Genomic DNA, 19,375 nt, shown 5'->3' with positions numbered 1-19,375 from the left:
TGTGGGTTCAATCGCAGTTAATTTTGTTCATATACCTCAATTTGTTTAGCCATTCCCTGAGTATTAGATGGCTGTATTCTTTTTTTTTTTTTTTTAGTGAGGCAATTGGGGTTAAGTGACTTGCCCAGGGTCACACAGCTAGCAAGTGTTAAGTGTCTGAGGCCAGATTTGAACTCAGGTACTCCTGACTCCAGGGCCAGTGCTCTATCCACTGTGCTACCTAGCTGCCCCGACTGTATTCTTTTCATTTTTTTTTTTTTGCTATTAGAAAAAATGTTGTTAAATATTTTATTGCAAATAGATCTTTTTCTTTTCTTTAAGATATAGTGTGTATAAGCTTCTTTCCCATTTTTGAGGAAGCTCATACCCAAGAAAGGTGTGGGCTAGCTCTCACAGATGAAAGAAGGTGTGGGCTAGCTCTCACAGAAGAAAGAAGGTGTGGGCTAGCTCTCACAGAAGAAAGAAGGTGTGGGCTAGCTCTTACAGGTGAAAAAAGGTGTGGGCTATCTCACAGATGAAAAGTGTGGGCTAGCTCTCTTCACCATGGCTGAGGTTATCACGTAGGGAAGTGGAACACAGGGAATAACCGCTGAAGTCTCCTTGCTGGTTCACTCCCTCTCCGGGGCCCTGGGAAACGCAGCTGAGCTCTAGACAGCTCTTCCTCCAGCATCTGAAGCAGAAAGAAGGAAGTCTAAGTTCATCTCTTTCTTGATGTGCCTGGTTAATGTTCCTAATGCACTGATCTCCGATCATGTCACTTCCCTATTCAAAATTCTGCACTGATATTTATCAGATAAAGTACAAACTCCTTACATTCCAGTCCCTCCCTATTCTGAGTATGATGTACCTGTCTAGCCTCCTCACTTACTCGTGCCCTCTCACATAACCTATATTCCATCCAAATTGGATTTCCTAAGAGCACAGGGTGTGACCATGTCACTACCCTGTTTAATAAACTTCAGGGGCTCCCTATTACCTCCAAGATCATATACAAATTCCTTTGGCCTTTAGAACCCTTTATATCCTGGCTCCAATTTCCCTTTCTTGCTTTGTTATAAATTACTCTTCTCCCTGCTCTCCTTGCTAAGCTTCACAAATGACACTCCATTTTCCATTTCTATACCTCTGTACTGTCTATGTCTATCCCTTATGCCTGCAAAGCAGTCCCTCTCTATCTCTGCCTCTTAGAATCTGAATGACCCCGAGAGGGTCCCACCTGACAAGTGCTTGCATTGGATCCAATGCTACATCATCGCTCCCATCAGAAAGCGTTCCCGGAGTGCCTACTGTGGGCACTGTGTCCCACCTGCAACTGTTTTCCAAATTGTCTCTTCATGTCTAGGCCTGGACAATAACCAGTGCTTTCCAGGCTTCCCTGACCTCCTTCTTCCCCTCAGGCGGGTCTACCTTACCTCTTTTCGGGCAGCTAGCCTCTCCTGCCACTCTCGTAGCTCCATGGTGTGTTCATCATCCAGGGCTGTCAGCTTCTTCTTTTCCTGTTCCACCAGGCGCTGGAGTTTTTCATTCTAGATGGAGAGGAGGGAAAGCAAGACGGTGGGGTCTCCACTTTGGACTTCACTGGCTACTACTCATCTATATTCATCATGATATAATGTCCAGGTTTCCACTGATCTACCTTGCACCCACAGATGGAATTCACCCATAGTTTTTCTGCTCACCATTCTCAAAGATGGGCTTTATATAAATGATTTCATTTGATCTTTATGACAATCTTGAAATGAAGTTAGTGCGAAATATTATTATCTTCCACTTACAGATAAAGAAACTGAGACTTGGAGATTAAGTTCAAGATCACACCATGAGTAAGAGACAGACTCAGAATTAAAGTCTAGGTCAAGTAATCTCTTCCCTCCCCTCCGTGTGCACCTCAAAATTCAAACACGAGTCATGTCCTATGAGTTGTAGTTGGTGTCTGGTTGTGAGTCATGATTTTAATTTACACTGCTCAAGCTCATGAGAATATAGGCAGCCATGGGTGAGCCACAAGAGCGCTGGGTCGTGGATCCATCAAAGGTCGTTGTTGAGTCATTTTTTCAGTTGTATCTGACTCTCCATGAACCCTTTTGGGGTTTTCTTGGCAGAGAAACTGGAATGGTTTGCCATTTCCTTCTCTAGCATATTTTACAGATGAGGAAACTGAGGCAAACAGGATTAAGTGACTTGCCCAGCATGTAAGTGTCTGAAAACCAGATTTGAACTCAGAAAGATAAGTCTCCCTGACTTCAGGTACAAATTCAAATCCAAGCTCTGACACTTTAATACCTGCCTGAATTTGGGCAGGTTGCCCAGTCTCCCTGAGCCCAAGTTCCCTCTTCTATAAAAATGAAGGGGTTACTAGGTAACCCCTAGGTAATTTTGAAGGTCCCTTCTAGCTTTGCAGATTTCTAGAAGCCAGATGTAGTCTGTTGGGTCTCTGGCATGTCCCACTCTGTCTGTCTGTCTGTCTCTGTGTCTCTGTCTCTGTCTTTCTCTGTCTCTGTCTATCTGTCTGTCTGTTTGTCTCTGTTTTCTGCCCCACAGGTAGAAGGCCAAAGACAGCTCCTGTCACTCACCTGCATCTGCCCCACCTCCTGCACATTGGCCTCCAGCTGCTGCTGTAGTTCCTGCAACTGTTTTTGGTGCTTCTGCTGGTGTTGCTCTGTGTCTGCCTTCTGGCGTCCTTCCTCTTGCTGTAAGAACTGCCCAAGAAACACATCAGGTCAAATTGGGTTTGGTGCTCGGGCAATAATGCTTTCAGAATGTCCTGAAGGGGCAGGGCAGTGATGGTGGCTTTGACTGTGCCCCTGGCTTGGGGTATTATACATCACTGCACACACAACTGATCACGCCATACCTCAGCTCAGAAACATCTACTCATTCCTCCTGGCCTCCACTCAGGACAATGTTGAAACTACTTAGCCAGACATTTGAGGCCCTATGCCCTCTGATCCCAGGCTACATTTCCAACATTGGATCTCATTACTCTCCCTTTTTGTTCCTTTGCTCTCCCAAAGCCAGACCATTTGTCTCTTCTGTGCTCTATTTCAGGAATGATCTTCCTTCCATCCCCACACATTGAAATCCCACTCATTCTTCAATGTCCACCTCCTCTATGAAGCCTTCCCTGGTCTCCCACCCTGCACCCCAACTGGAAGCAACCTCTTAGTAACATCTGCTTTGTCACTGGACCCTAAGGACTGTGGGACATTTTCTACTGACTTGCAGCTGAAACCTTCCATATGTGTTGTCTCCCTCATTAGAATCTGAGTTCCTTATAAGCAGGGGCTGTCTGACTTTTCTCTATATATCCCAGGTGTTTAGCACAGTTCTGTGGATTGTAAACTCTTAATTAGTGCTTTATTTATTCATTGATTCAGCGATCCACTGAACTCCCATAGTACTTGGCTTCCATGTTAATGAACTACTTTCATATTCTGCCTTACCAGAGAATCATAGTATGTTAGAGGCAGAAGTCAAGTCAACAAGCATTTTTAAGTGCCTACTTCATACCAGGTACTGTACTAAGTGCTGGAGATATAAAGACAGATCAAAAGAAAAACCCAACCCTAAAAAAATCCCCTATTCTCAAGTTCACTGTCCAATGGGGAAGCCAATAAGCAAACAGCTACATACAAGAAAGAGATATATGTGTGTGTATATGTATATGTATAAATATATGCACACACACACACTTACATATGATAAATTAGAGATACATAATCAACAGTGGGAAGGCACTAGCATTAAGGAGGAAGAAGGGCCAATTTTTACAGATGAGGAAACAAAGCCAGTGAGGGAAAGTCATATGCCTGAGGTCACCTTGCTAGTGGCAAAGATGAGACCGGACTAGATCAGATTCCTTTAGATCCTAGCCTACCTAGTATTTATTTTGCAGAATCACAGAACCTCAGCGGCCACATAGACTAACCTGTGTCTGAACAGCAATCCAACCTAAAATATCTGTATATCACTTGTTCATCCAGCCTCTGTTTGGAGACTTTGAGTGATAGGGAGCTCACAGTCCTGGGAAGCAGCCTTTTGAATAGTGCTAACCATTAGAAAGCTTTTTCTAGAGCCTAAATTTTCCTCTACAGCTTCTACCTGTTTCTCCTCATTTTGCTTTCTTGGGTTAAGCATGATAGTCTATTTCCTCTTACATGTGACAGTTCTTCAAATACTTGAAGACAGCTCTCATTCCAAACCCTCCCCCTGAGTCTTCCAGGCTAAAGAATAGAAGCCATTTGCTTTTTTACCTAAAAAGATAAGATAATAACTGTAGGCTCCCTATTCCCTATGAATGTCTTTGAACCCCAAGCCTTTTGCCCTTGACCCTAGGAATCCCTTCATTCCTTTGAAATACTTTTGGGTTCTCCTCTTGAGAAATTATACCTATCCAGACCTTCTCAAGTAGTACCTCCTTCAAAAATCCTTTCCCAGAACTCCAATTTCTCCTCTCTGGCCTCCCACAATACTTACTGTGTATACCATGAAATTTGACTCTTGATTATATTTATTTCAGACTCTCAATATAGTCTTTGTATTTCTAGTCTTCCTACTTGTTTCATGACATGTCTTATCTTTTTAAGGAGACTTAGGTCTTGGCCTTGAGCAGAGACTTAGGCCTAGGACTTGACTCGGGCAGATGCCATTTGATATATGTTTTTGTCTATGTCTACGTCTATGTCTATGTCTTTCTATTTATTCTGGCTTCCTCCTCACCTCATTGTTCAATACCCAGCTAGGCACACAAAGGTCCAATGCAAATATTATTAACCTGAGATTTATGAACTTCAAAAATATATTTTTGATAACTATTTCAATATAATTTGGTTTCCTTTGTAATCCTATATATTCTATTTTATGCATTTAAAAACATGATTATTGTGCATAGTGACAGCAGTATTGTTCAATGAGCAATTGTGAATGACTTAACTACTCTCAGCAATGCAATGATCCAAGACAATCCCAAGGAACTAATGAGGAAGCTTACTATGCACCCCCATAGAAAGAACTGATAAAAAGATCACTTGTGGATTGTACATATATAACCTGGTTGTGATCTTGTGGAGCGGGGAGGAAAGGGAGGGAGAAAAATTTGGAACTCTAAATCTTATGAAAAGGAATGTTGAAAACTACCCTTACATGTAACTGGAAAAAATAAAATTTTGTTTGTTGCTAAAAAAAATGTGCCATAAAAACATGATTATGAGAAGGGGTGTCTTCGGTAGGCTGACAAAGGAGGCCATGGCACATAAAAAGTTAAAAATTCCTGGTCTAATGGAAAAAAGCATGGACAGGGAGTCAGGAGACCTGGGTTTTAGTTCTAGCTCTGCTACTCACTAGCTGTGTGACTTTAGGTAAAGTTACTTCACCAATCTGGGTTTCAAATTCCTCTTCCATAAAGTGAGTAGCTTGAACAAGATAATGTCTAAGATCCCTTCTAGTATTCTAGGAGTCTATGGTTCTCATGGCAAGTGACCAATAAATACTACATGGACCTGAATGGAGTACCTGTTTTATTTGCTCTCTGTGCTCAGCACCACTTATGTCCTGAAGCTTGAGACTCTCTTTGAACTGTGCCAGGCGGATCCTGGCCTCACTTCGTTGAGACTTTACTTGCTGGTTTCTCTCCTGGGCCTGCTGGTTTTTCAGCTCTTCCAATAGGAGGTGGTGGAAGCTATGCATCCGTTCATTATCCTGTAGATAAGACAAGACTTTCGTATAAAGTGGAAGTTAGAGGAATTTATCCATCCATGCATCCATCTAATCCATTCTATCCATCCCATCCATCCATCCATCCATTAAACCCATTTACTTATTCTTTCAATAAATGCTAAGTGCTACTATGTACAGACACTGGTGTTAAGTGTTGAGAATACAAAGATAGATCTGACACAAGTCTTATTCTAAAAGAACATATCTATATGTAATTATACAAGGAAGAGTGATGTAATCATAAAAAGGAGTTCCAAGAAAGGTTCTATAACATATTTGAAGAGGGAGTGATCACTTTCACTTGAGGGAGTCCAGGATGGTTTCATGGGGGAGGTGGTGTCTGAGATGGTCCTTGAAAGAGCTCCATCAACTGGTGGAGTTGGGTGGGGAGAGGTTCATTTCAGGGATGGGGAACAGTGATAAGCAAAGACATGGAGAAAGTAGAGGGAAGGACAACAATGGGTGACGTAGTAGTACCCATTGGATAGAATGGAGAGTATAGAATATAGTGCAGAGTGGGTGAAAGGGGCTGGCATATGACAAAGCTGGAAGGGTAGGTTGGAGCCCGGTTGCTGAAGGACTTAGGCAATGGAGAATCATGGAAAGGTTTCGAGTAGGAGCCTTACAGGACCAGAGGAGTGCCTTGTTTGTTCTAGGAGGGCATGGTGGGGTAAAGAGGAGATCAGTGAAGTGGCTATTGAAATGGTCTAGGGGAGAAGAGATAAAAAAACTGAGGATGGAGAAAGTGGAGAGGAGGGACAGATGCAAGAGAGATGGTGAAAGAAGAATTGAAAGGATTTGGCAGTGGGTTGGGATGAAGGCAGCTGATCTCAAACTTGTGCGGAGTGTCTTGGTCAGGTTTCTGAGAGACTGTTATAGTTTTTCTGTTCTTTCTCCCTCTCTTCTCCAAATGATGATGTATGTACTGATCCATTTGCTCATTGAATGTTCCTGGTAAAATATAAATTCCTTGAGGGCAGAAACTGTTTTGTTGTTTTGTTATTGAATCCTCAATACATTGCCTTGCGAACAGTAAATGCTTCATAAATGCTTGTTGAACTGGATCGGAGCTATGGAGATGTGCTGGATGTTGTGGGGCATTATGTTGCTCTAGTCCTCCTTGACCTCCTTCCCTTGTTCTCTTTCTCCTTTCCCTTCTTTTACCCTCATGTTACCCTTCTTTTTCTTTCTTTCTAAGACAGCTAGGTGATACAATAGATAGGATAGTGGATTTGGGAGTCAAGAAGACTTGAGGTGGAATATTCCCTGACACTGACCCTAGGCAAGTCACCTCTCTCAGCTTCAGTTTTCTCATCTGTAAAATAGGGATGATAACAATAGCACCTAACTCACAGAGGTTATTGTGAGGATCAAATGAACTAACCTATAAAGCTCTCCACAAACCATAAAGCACTATATAAACAGGTATGTGGTCAGTCGCTTGAATGCTGAGTTAGGTGCCTAGGAAGAAATGGACTGGCCTTGTAAAAACCCAAACCTATAAATAATTATGAGAGGAATAAATCCAGGTCCTTTATCTGCCACCCCCCCCATCACCCCATTTTAGGTCCTGAATGTCTAAGTGACATCTTTTGGAGAGTCATCTAAGAGGTGGGGAGTGCATTCAGGCAGAGATGCTATTTAGTGAAGGCCTGTAAGCTTAGGTATCAAAGCAGCCTTGGCATTACCTTTTCATGGCGCTTGGTCAACTGTTGCCTGTGGAGGGAGTACTGTTCCTTCACTTGCTGCTTGAAGAGTTGATACTTGTCTTGTAAGTGGGACTGTTCCAGCTGCCAGATCACAGACTCTCGTGCTGGAGAGAAGAGGATTTTCCATCACTGTAAACCCTCAGTGATGTAACTTGGCATAATTATGTATTTTCTTAGTAGATAGGCATTAACAATACAATTACTATCATGGGGGTGGGACAGAAATCTGCAACTTTTTGACATGGAAAAAGTGGTCCTTAAATTCAAGAAGGTTGTGAATAACTGGACTAGATGAAGCCCCTCCCAGTTCTAACATTCTGTGAATTTCTGCCAAAGGCCATTCCATCCATTTTCTGCCCCTATTCCACCAAGCTGATCCAGTCACTCTGTTGAGGTCTTCAACCTTAGGCCCTATGAAAGACAACCCATGAGAAATGCCCCCCTTCCAAGCCTCTTGGCAACTGGCTGATAGTCCACATATTCTTTCTTCTAGGATCCCTGCTGCCCTTTCTCATGGGAAGTTTAGATGGTCATGGAATCACTGAATATTAGAGTTGGGAGGGAGTTTCAGGTCATCTGGTCCTTTTTTATCCAAAGCATGAATTCCTTCTACAACATCCCTGATAAGTAGCCATATAACCTCAAGTGAACATATTCAATGATGTGGAGCTCATCACCTGGTAAGATACATCATTCAATTTTTAGACAGCCCTACTGAGGAAATTCCTTATATTGAGATGAAATCTGCTTCTCGGTAGCTTTGATCTATTGGCCTGATGTTTGCCCTTTGGAGCCTCTCAGAATAGAGTTAATTCCTCTCATAAATGACAGCTTCTCAAATACAAATAGATCTATCACATCCCCTCAGTTTTTCCTTCTCCAGGCTATACACACCTCTGCCCTGTATCCATTAGTCCTAGGTCACAATTGTGAGCCAAGCCCCTACCTCTTTTGAGACTATGAACTTTGCTGGTGCATTCCCATTCAATGGAGGTCACTTTTTTCTTATGCTCCTGGATCAGTTTCTGTAGGGCTTGGTTCAGCTGTTCCTGCTGCTGCTGGAGAAACCTCTGCTCCTGAAGGAAAAGAGGAGGATGCTTTTTGTCTAGTAACAACAGTAGTGTCAACATTACCATCATCACCATCAATCACCATCATCAACAACATCATTGTCACCAAGTATTTCTTGATTTATTTCTGGGTACAGAAGCACCATGGCTAAGTGCTAGAAATATGAGATATATGACAGGGTCCCTTCTCTCAAGGCATTTAAGTTGGAGGGATATATATTGATAGATAGATAGAAAGATAGATATAGATATAGATATAGATATAGATATAGATATAGATATAGATATAGATATAGATATAGATATAGATAGGTGGGTGGGTGGGTGGGTGGATGGATGGACGGATGGATGTACAGATGGATACACACACACACACACACACACACACATTAGCAAGGAAGAAATCTAAAGACAGCATAGTGGATAGTGGGTAGAGGACCAGCCCAGAAGTCAGAAAGATTTGGGTCAGACACTTAGTTGTATGAATTCACTTAATCTCTCAGTGGCCCCAAGAAACTCTCTAAGACTATAAATTCAAGATTAACTGCCAATCTACATAGGTGTATGGAGTCTCCACATAGATGGAATTAGTAAGGGAAAGATCTGTTTCTTCCAGGACCCAGCTAGATGACACATGGTCCATAAGCTTAAAATGTATTGCCCAGGGGACAGCTAGGTGGCACAGTAGATAAAGCACCGGTCCTGGATTCAGGAGGACCTGAGTTCAAATCTGGTCTCAGAAACTTGACACTTACTAGCTGTGTGACCCTGGGCAAGTCACTTAACCCTCACTGCCCCGCAAAAAACAAAAAACAAAAACAAACCAAAACCAAAACCAAAACAATGTATTGCCTAGGGGCAGCTAGGTAGCCCGGTAGATAAGGCACTGGCCCTGGATTCAGGAGGACCTGAGTTCAAATCCAGTTTCAGGCACTTAACACTTACTAGCTGTGTGACCCTGGGCAAGTCATTTAACCCCAATTGCCTCACCAAAAAAACAACCAAACAAACAAAAACCAAACCAAACAAAACAAAAGTATTGCCGAGAATGATACCACAGATGAAATAAGACAAAAAGAAAGATGCACAAATTAATTTATAGTGGGTGCTAAAGAAAGGGACCCTATGCCTTTGAAAACTATGTCCCCTCTGTGTTACTGTGGAGAGACAGTATGGTCTAATGGATAGAGTTCTGGACTTGGATTCAAATCTCATATCTGAATACTTATAATTTGGGTGCTAGTGGCTAGGGACAAGCCAACTAATCTCCTAGTTTCTTCATCGATAATGGGGCTACCTACCTGTGCTTGTAAAGTACTTCTTCTTTCACGGAATTATTATGATCAACTATGTAAAGCACCTTGTAAATCTCAAAGCCTATGTAGGAAGCCAGGAGGCGAAGTGAATAGAGCGCTGGACCTAGAGTCAGGAAGAGGAGTCCAAAAACAGCCTCAGACACTATGTAGCCCCAGGCACTTAACTGCTGCCTGCCTCAGTTTCTTCATCTGTAAAATGGGAATGATAATAGTACCTGCCTCCCAGAATTGTTGTGAGAATAAAATGAGATGATATTTGTAAAGAATTGTGTAAGTCTTAAAACTGCTATATAATGCTTGTTATTATTATTAGTTACTGTCCATAAGAGGCTTCCATACTTCATTCTGACATATAAATTGGCTTACCTCAAAAGAAATACTTATGAGCATGGAGAGAAGAACTGACATTAAAATATGCAAATTTATGAAAAGTAATATTTGTCCTTTCAAGAAATGCCCTGCTTATGATTCCCTAGGCTGCCTACCGCTAGTCCCAAATCAGATGAGATCCGTGTCAACCCTGTTTTTTGGAAGGTCACAAAGCACCCAATCACTTTATTCCCCCTCTCTCCCTTTCCCATCTTCCTTAAATCCTGATCACCACACCCAAATTATGGCCCTATCTATACTTGTACCTTGGTGAGAGTCACATTGAAGACACCTGATATACCCTTATACTTTATTCCAGTTTTTGCATCAGTACTGTCCTAACCCCCACACCAGGTTGGTGATGGGGGGCATGTTAATGTGTCTGGAGTGGCGCTGGGTCCTGCTGAGCCCTCAGCTCCTCTTTATCTCATACTCTCTTCCCACACTGTGAGGGGAATGAGGATCCCTGGACCCTGGACCTACATAAGAATGCAGTTCCTTACCTCTTTCTGGTTCTCTCTCAGGGCAGGCAGCTTCCGAGTATAGTCTTTCTCCTGCTGGGCTTTCAGGCGCCGAGCCTGGTCCTGGAGCCTCTGGGTATACTCTGTTTCTAACCTTTCTGTAATCTGCTGGTGATGGCGTTCCACAGCCTCCACTTGGCTGTCATAGTGTTGTTTCTTGCCCTGTGGAGAGATGGGTCATCACTCTGTTCCTCTTTGGATAAGTTCTGACATATTCCAGGCTTCACATTATTTATTCCCATAAAGCATGGAATGGGGTTAACTCCTCCTACAGGGAGGAAGTTTGCTCCTGTGAAGGAGGGAGAAGGGAAGGCTAGAAGATGATTCAGTCTCCTGTCTCCTTAGGAAATGCATGCCCAGGGGAGCCACACTTTTCTATTCTAGCTCTTACTCAGTATAGACTTGACCTTGGAGGTGACTTGGCATTTGAGATGACTGTGGCAAGTCTCAGCAATGCCAAAGTCGAATTCTGTGGTGATTCATGGCTGTCCTCTCATGATGCCCAGCTGACACCCTAACCGAAGGCAAGAAGGGGAAGATAAAGGGAAAGTGCATGCCGAAGATTCCTGAGATTCTGAGGAAGTATGTATGTCTAATTTTGTGTCTTTATATTTCAAAGCAAGTATAAAATGAATGCATAACTGAGGTAAATCCTCAGTTTTATGCAGTCTCCTCATCTGCAAAATGGGTACAATCATACTTTTATTACCTGCCTTCTTAGATCGTTGCAAGGAAAGTTCTTTGTAAACCTTGAAAAGATAAGCGTGAGTGATAAAGATCATGATTATACTGTAGGCAGCATGAAGTCATTGTCACTGGTATAATTTAGAGTCAGGAAGACCTGGGTTCAAATCCTGTCAAGCTGAGTGAGCATGGACAAACCACTTAAACTCTCTCAGTCATAGTTCTCTCATCCATAAAACATGGACAAATGTGGTACAGTAAAAAGAGTCCTGGATTTGGAATCAGAGGATCTGGGTTAAAATCTCAGCTTCTGTCATGTATCATCTGTGTGGCCTTGGACAAGTCACTTCTCTGGGCCTTAGTTTTCTCATCTGTAAAGTGAGGGGTTGGATCAGATAATTTCTAAAGCACTCGATAATTCTAAATTTATGCCCCTAGAATCTATGGCCCTATGGTGACCTAGAACACCTAACTCACAAGGCTGTTGTGATGGTCAAATGAGAAAACATGTAGAAAGTACTTTACAAACATTTAAAATTCTCTCTCTGTGTGTCTCTGTCTTTCTGTCTGTCTCTGTCTCTGTTCTCTCTCTCTCTTTCATTCATTGTTTCTCATTCTATGTGAAATACTTTCATTTTCTGCAAAAAAGTTAGCACCCTTGCTGCCAGCCATTTCAAAATGGCATTGAGATAGCAGCTTGTGGATAGACAAATCTTAGTACATATGCTGCCCAAGTGAGAACTGAATTGAGAAATCCAAAGGTTGTTTGATTGGCTACTCTCTAAAGGAATAAAATCAATTGAGATTGACTATGGAGTGTATATAGCTTAGAAAGCTGGTTAGTATCACACCTTTAGAATTCCTTGTCCAGTCCTGTTTAAAAATGAATTCTGGGGTACCTGTTCCAGAATGACACACACACATACGGAGTGTGGAATCCATTTGGCTTTGAGTTTTTGGAGTCAGTAAGTTTGACAGTTTCTAGAATGAATATGAGATGTATGGAAAATGATGAGACTAAAAGTAGACTGTAACACATTAGTGACAAAGAATGTGGAGAAGAAGCCATCACTTATTTTCTCTTCCACCCACCCCATTTCATCTGTAGAATGAGGGACTTAGATTGGAAGAAAACCAAGATCACTTTTAGCTCTCTGTTTACTGTAGCAAGTAAAGGATTAGTCAGGGATCGCCTACATACCTATTCCATTGGCAATATACATTTTGCAATGTCAGGAGTCCTGGGGAAATTAGAACTTGGCTTTGTGCCCAAATGATACTGGGTGGACAGATTGTGGAGGATCTATGGGAGATCAAGAGGTCAAGAGCCACAGAAGAGGGGGCAGCTAGGTGGCACAGTGGATAAAACACGGGCCCTGGATTCAGGAGGACCTGAGTTCAAATTTGACCTCAGACACTTGACACTTACTAGCTGTGTGACCCTGGGCAAATCACTTAACCCTCATAGTCCTGCAAAAAACAAAAACAAAAACAAAAAAACCAAAAGAGCCACAGAGGAAGGGGTATGGGTGGTTTGTTTCTCAGTCCTCATTCTTCTTGACTTCTCTGCAGCCTTTGAGACTGTTGATCACCTTCTTCTCCTAGATACCCTCCTATCTCTAGGTTTTATTGACATTTTTCTCTCCTGGTTCCCCTACTGATCGTCTCACCCCTTCTCAGTCTCCTTTGCTGGCTCTTTATCCAGAGCACATCCACTAACTCTGGGTGTTCCCCCAAGGCTCTATCCTGGGCCCTCTTCTCTTCTTCCTCCATGCTATCTCACTTGGTGATCTCAAACCACAGATTCAATTATTATCTCTATGGAGATAATACACAGCCCTAATGTCTCTTCAGCACTGCAGTCTTGCGTCACCACCTTCCTCTTAGACATCTCTAGCTAGATGTGCCATAGGCGTCTCAAAAACCCAACATGTTCAGATCTCATCTTTCTTTCCAAACCACTGCAATGACTTTCTGGTTGACCTCCCTTGCCTCAAGCCTCTCTCCACTCTAATTCAACCTTGAGTCAGCTGCCAGTGATTTTCTTAAAGTGTAGGTTTGACCATGCCACTGCCCACCTCAGAAAACTTCAGTGGCAACCATTACCTTCAAGATCAACTATAAAACCCCCTATTTAGCATCTAAAACTCTTGGCAACCTGCCCCCTTTCTATTTTTCTGATTCTCCTACTCTTTAATATCCTCCACATTCCCTACCAAAGAGAAACACCCGACTTCTTACTTGTTCCTCATACATATGATTCTTCATTTCCCAACTCCCATGCCAGACTTTTTTTTTTTGTAGGGCAATGAGGGTTAAGTGACTTGCCCAGAGACACACAGTTAGTAAGTGTCAAGTGTCTGAGGTCAGATTTGAACTCAGGTCCTCCTGAATCCAGGGCTGGTGCCTTATCCACTGTGCCACCTAGCTGCTCTGTCAAAACAGGCTAAGTCTTTTTTTTTTTTTTTTTTGCGGGGTAATGAGAGTTAAGTGACTTGCTCAGGGTCACACAGCTAGTAAGTGTCAAGTGTCTGAAGTTGGATTTGAACTCAGGTATGCCAGACCTTTTTACTGGCTGCCCCTATGCCTGGAATGCTTTCTGTCTTTACTTCTGCCTACTGGCTTCTCTGGCTTCTTTCAGTATGCAGCTCAAACCCCATCTTTCCTGGTCTCTCTCACTTGCATGTAGCATCTCTTTGAGGTGACTTTTTGTAGGATCTTTGTTGTTGTTGTTGACTCTCCCATTACAATGTAAGCTTCTTGAGGACAGGGGCCACCTTGTTTTTTCTATTTGTATCCTCAGTACCTAGCACATAATAAGCCCCTTAATAAATGCTTTTTCATTCACTCACTCATTCCCTCATTCATTCAACAAACATTTATTAAGCTCCTACTCTGTGCAAAGCACTGTGCTAGGCACTAACAATATAAAAGAAAAAAAAAACCCGAAATCATCCTTGCAGCCCGCCATTGGTGGTGGTGGAGTTAGAACCTGTACTAAGATAAGTAAAAGGAAGTTTGTTGGAGTGAGAAAGCACCAGTTACTGAGGGGATCCCAGAAGACTTCCCAGTGTGTGGGGGCTTGAGCTAAATTGTCTTCATCGTCTTCTTCTTCGTCTTCGTCTTCGTCTTCTTCGTCTTCTTCTCCTTCTTCTCCTTCTTCTTCTTCTTCTTCTGGGTGGGAATCACTCTTTCCATTGGGTGTCGCTTGAGGAGCAGCTGTAGGTGCAGGGAGCTAGGGTCTTGTCTTTTGAACCACACATGTTCTTCTTCTCCCTTTTGCTAACTTCTATATACTTTAATTAATACTTAATGCCCAAAGATAGGTGCTATACATTTCTAATTTAAGGCGACAACACATTAGATTTTTAGACAAAGTAATTAGATTTTTAACCATCACGAAGGCTAAGATAGAGGAGAGAAGTGAATGCCAAGTATAGAGGATGGCTTGAACAAAGCCCCCAGATAAGAGATGGAGAGTAAGCCTTGGGAAAGAGCAAATAGGCCATTGGTTGAACTTCATAGGATGTACAGAGGAATAATAAGAAAGAAGGCCCAGGACCAGATGATGAAGGACTTTAAAAATCAAAGAGTTTGCATTTTATCCTACAGGCAGTAAGGAGTCACTGAAGATTTTTGAGCAGAGGAGTGACATGGTCAGACCTGTGGTGAAGAGGATTAGGGGAAGAGGGGAGAGATAAGAAGCAAAGGAAGGGGAAGAGGTCCAAAACACTTCCCCTACATCTGGGAGGCATCAAGGGCCAACTCTGCTTTGAGAAAAGGGATGTAAGGGGCAGCCAGGTGGTGAAATGGATAGAGCAATTGGCTCTGGAGTCAGGAAGACCTGAGTTCAAATCTGGCCTCAAACACTAGCTATATGGCCCTGGGCAAGTCACTTAACTCCAATTGTTGAAAGAAAGGAAGGAAGGAAGGAAGAAAGAAGAAAAAGGGGGATATAAGGATCAGAGGATGTTGAGATCATTTCATTTACCCTCATTATATTACAGACAAGGAGGCTCAGCCCAGAGAGGTTTAAAGGATTTGAAGTATTATAAAGGTAGTAAATAGCGGAGGTGGGTTCTAAACCAGGTCCTCTGACTCATGGGAGCCGGTGCTCTTGTCACATACATAAAGGAGTATAGTTACCGTCATTTCCAGCTCGATGTGGCGGAACATCTGTTCCCTCTGCTGATGGAGTCTCTGGTCCAGCTGAGCCTGGGCCCTCTGCTCTTCCTTCTGTAGGAGCCGGAGCTCCTGAAGCTCCTTCCGGCTGAAATATAGCAGATCATTCAGGATTATGATAGGATGTCTTCTAACATTACCTGGGCAGTGGTGGGGATCAATCCATTTTATAGGTGCGGATACTAAGGCCAAGCTAAGGAAAACAGTTCTCTCATTCAGGGGCAGAGGAGAAAATGGAAGCTTGACTGTCCAATGAGAGGGAGGCATTGTGCCAGAGGGACAGGAGGGCCCAGGTTTGAATCCCATTTATTAATTCTGTAACCTAGGGTAAGTCATCATCTTCCTGGGTCTCAGGTTTGTTCTTTTTTTTTTCCTTCTTCTTTTTCTTTTTCTTTTTTTTTGGTGAGGCAATTGGGGTTAAGTGACTTGCCCAGGGTCACACAGCTAGTAAGTGTTAAGTGTCTGAGGCCGGATTTGAACTCAGGTCCTCCTGACTCCAGGGCCGGTGCTCTATCCACTGCGCCACCTAGCCACCCCTGTTCTTTTTTTAAAATATGGCTTTTATTTTATTTGCTTTTTTTCCCCCAGTTAACAAACACTTATTTTCTCTCCCATCCACCTCCCTTCATCTATAAAATGATAGAGTTAGAATGGAAGAAAACTAAGGTCACTTCCAGATCTAAGTGATTCTCCTTCTTCCCAGTGCCTTAATGGGCTGTAACAGCATCTTCCTAGTCAACAGGAGGGACCGGGAAGAACAATGGAAGGTGAATATAGGAATCCCAGCGGTCCTTCAGGGGGGTGGGTGGGGGCCCATTCTGATGGGAAGGGACCATCTTGTTTTGTTGTATTTCTATCCTCAGCACTTAGCATAATGCCTCGTTACACAGTAACTATGTGTGTATGTATGTATGTATGTATGTATGTATGTATGTATGTATGGAGACGTGTCCTGATGAACTGTTTATATTTGTTTCTAGGAACTGAGGCTGAAAGTGGTTTTCTGTTTGTCCATACCAGTCCATTGTGGGAAACCCTTTCACACCTCAGTAGCTGACTGCATAATGGAGGAAGCCCTGTGGTCTTCTGTGGCAGCTGAGGTACCAGGTTTTTTATTCTGATATTTTCTGAGTCTTAAGGTTAGAAAGGACCTTGAAGGGTCATCTCGTCTATCCTTCTGCTACGAGGCAGCTGGACTGGTTCCAACAGATGGTTTGGGGGACTGACTTCTCTGTGTTTCTCTGTATCTGCCTCTGAGCCCCTCCTGCTATGTTGACATAATTAATAATTACAAGATCTATCATTCCTGTTCTCTAGCCCAGACAAACACCCTGCTTCCCGTGGGAAACTCCTCTTGAGTCGTTCTTGGTTTGACAAAGAGAAACTGGTTCCCCTCTCTGAATGCCACTGTGCAGAGGAGGAGTGAGAGGGGGATTCTTTTCTCCTACCGGGCAGAACGGATGCTCTCTCCTTTCTGGTCAGCATCCTTCACAGGCCTAGAAGTCGTCACACTGACCTCCTTCCCATCCACCACAAACTTGCGTGTTTTCTTTACAGTTTTCCTGAAGGAAAGGGTGTCCTGAAGCCAAAAAACAGTAGGGTTGGCATCACCATTAACGCTACCATCCCACGGATATAAGATGATGAAAGTGTTGCCCTTTCCCACCAGGGGGCAGCACCCCTCCTTCATTCTGGCCTGCAGCTAGCACCAGTCCAACCAAGTTAGCATGTTCAGGGCCAAATTCATTCCAGCTTTGCAGGTAGATAATTCTTGCAAACATTTTAGTTGGTTCCTTCCCCTGGGACCAAGCCTAAACTACACAGGGAAGAAAGTGGAATCTACCCTGTTAATTTACCAGTGGTGGGTGTGTGATTATCTGTAAAGTGGCTTTTATTCTAGCCCACCCCGAGAAATCCTCTATTTAGTCCTTATACCAACCCCTTCTCAATAAACAAGTTTACCTGGCTAGTGTCATTTGTAACTGGTGAAGGCCTGGCATAGGGCATCTCATCACCAACCACGTGGTTCCTGATGTTTCTTGAGTCCTTTTTCTCCAAAAGGCTTGCCTCAGTCTTCTGGACTCTGTCTTCACTCCACGATCCCCCATTGGCTCTGTGTTCTAAGCCCCCTTCGGCAAAATTAACTTTCTTCCTGTCCGTCAGGGGCTCAGGGATTCCTGTCCCTGTTGACTTCTCTAGGGTCTTTGCTGGGCAAGCCAGCTTTGAAGCCGGCTCCTGATAATGACCTTCCTCTAGGTCTCTGGTTTGTGCCTCAGGGGGAGTGGGTTGGGCATCTTCTGTGACATTTATAAAGGTCTCCACAGGGGCCACTACAACATCACTTTCTGTTTCTGAAATTTCTTTCTCGCCTTTGGAGAAACTTGCCTGTGCGTCCGTCTTCTCAAACTGTGTGGTCACTACTTGATTTTCCCCTTCCAAGGAGGAAGCCCCCTGTCCTCTGAGGCTCTTTGATTTCCCTGTTGAGTCTGGGGACACGTCCTTCTCGGCATTCTCAGTTTTTTCCTCATGTGTTTGTCCCAGCAGCAGATCTGCCTCTGGCTCTGGGGGGCACTGTTCCTTTTGGTGTGAGGAGTGTGTTGCACTGAGTGGCTCCTTTGGATTCTGGGCACCGCAACCCAGTTCATCTCCTGAGATGGAGAACTCTTGAGGGCAGCATAGGTAGTGACCTGAATCCCCTGTCATTAGCTTTTCAGTATTATTGGGCAGCTTAGTCTGAACAGCGGCCCCTGGATCCTTGATGCTCACGAATTTGGTCCTGGTCTGGCAGAGATTGAGAGCCTCCATCACACACTCAGCTCCTGAATTTTCATCTTTTGTGAGAAGACTAGACACAGACATCCCATTCTGGTGCAGAGCTTGTGTCCCTTCCAGCTGCCCATCCCCATCCCGTTGCTTGCAAGTAGAGCTGAGCTGATCACCGTCTTTATCAGGTGGGGAATCACTCGACATGTCTGGTCCAACAGGCAGTCTCTCATGTAAGGAAATCTTCTCTAGGCTTCCTTTGGGATCATGCTTCTCCTCAGAATTCTCCAGAAATTCTGTAGAATTGGTCACTGTGGGGTCTTCCAGACCCATATTAACTTGCTGTTGGTCTCCTGTTGAGGTGTGGGTAACAGCAGGGTGAAAAATTTGCTCTGGGGTGCTTGAATCAGTATCTTCCCGACTCTCTATCTTTGAAGTCCAACTCTGGGCAGCAGTTATTTCTTCTCTTGCCAGGTGTCCTTCTTGTCCCTCAGCAAGGCTTGTGGGGGAGTATGTGAAGAGCTGTGATCCCTGTGGCTCTTCTGGGAAATTAGTCTCTGTGGCACGGTTTATCACAGTGTCTGGCTCAGGAGAGAGTGCCTTGGAAATGGGAGGAACATCGCTCTGTGAGTCGGGTCTGGCCTGTCTCTTAGTGGGAGAAGTGGGCTGCTCATCCAAAAGATCTTTTCCATCTTGAGTGGCTGACAGCTCATTAATCCTCTGGGCTAGTGGGTCAACAATGTCCTGGGACTTCAGTCCACCAAAGAATGATCTTCGTCTCATCAGCTTCAAGACATCTGAAGGGCCCTTGGAAGAAAGCTTCATGGAACATTGAGAATCAATGGGTGCAACCAGCATAGGTGCAGACTTCCGTCTCATCTGCTTCTTCAAACTGGAAGTCCGGCTGGCTTTTGGCCGAAGCAGCCTTTGGTTTTGATCAATGGAGCTCTGCCTGCTGAGCCTAGGTTCTGATAGGATTATGAGAAAATGAGGGGAGGGAAATTGGTGGCCCCATCATCAGCTGGCTTGTTTGGAGAATCTCCCTG

General features: G+C 43.7%; 1 protein-coding gene across 1 annotated transcript in view; it reads right to left on the bottom strand.

The window, feature by feature from the left end:
• Positions 1 to 214: 214 nt before the first annotated feature.
• Positions 215 to 19,375, bottom strand: part of LOC122742390 (serine/threonine-protein kinase 10-like) — a 67,601-nt gene continuing 48,440 nt past the window's right edge. Inside the window, 10 exon segments of the mRNA XM_043986620.1 lie at positions 215 to 670; positions 1,413 to 1,526; positions 2,574 to 2,699; positions 5,512 to 5,697; positions 7,404 to 7,528; positions 8,371 to 8,500; positions 10,683 to 10,862; positions 15,531 to 15,654; positions 17,015 to 17,145; positions 17,529 to 19,338. Coding sequence (XP_043842555.1) covers positions 557 to 670; positions 1,413 to 1,526; positions 2,574 to 2,699; positions 5,512 to 5,697; positions 7,404 to 7,528; positions 8,371 to 8,500; positions 10,683 to 10,862; positions 15,531 to 15,654; positions 17,015 to 17,145; positions 17,529 to 19,338 — 3,040 coding nt within the window. The 3' untranslated portion in view covers positions 215 to 556.

This window comes from Dromiciops gliroides, chromosome 2 (assembly GCF_019393635.1).
Source record: "Dromiciops gliroides isolate mDroGli1 chromosome 2, mDroGli1.pri, whole genome shotgun sequence".
Lineage (NCBI taxonomy): Eukaryota > Metazoa > Chordata > Mammalia > Microbiotheria > Microbiotheriidae > Dromiciops > Dromiciops gliroides.
The sequence above is the reverse complement of the archived record's forward strand: the minus strand, read 5'-3'. Positions and strand labels throughout refer to the sequence as shown.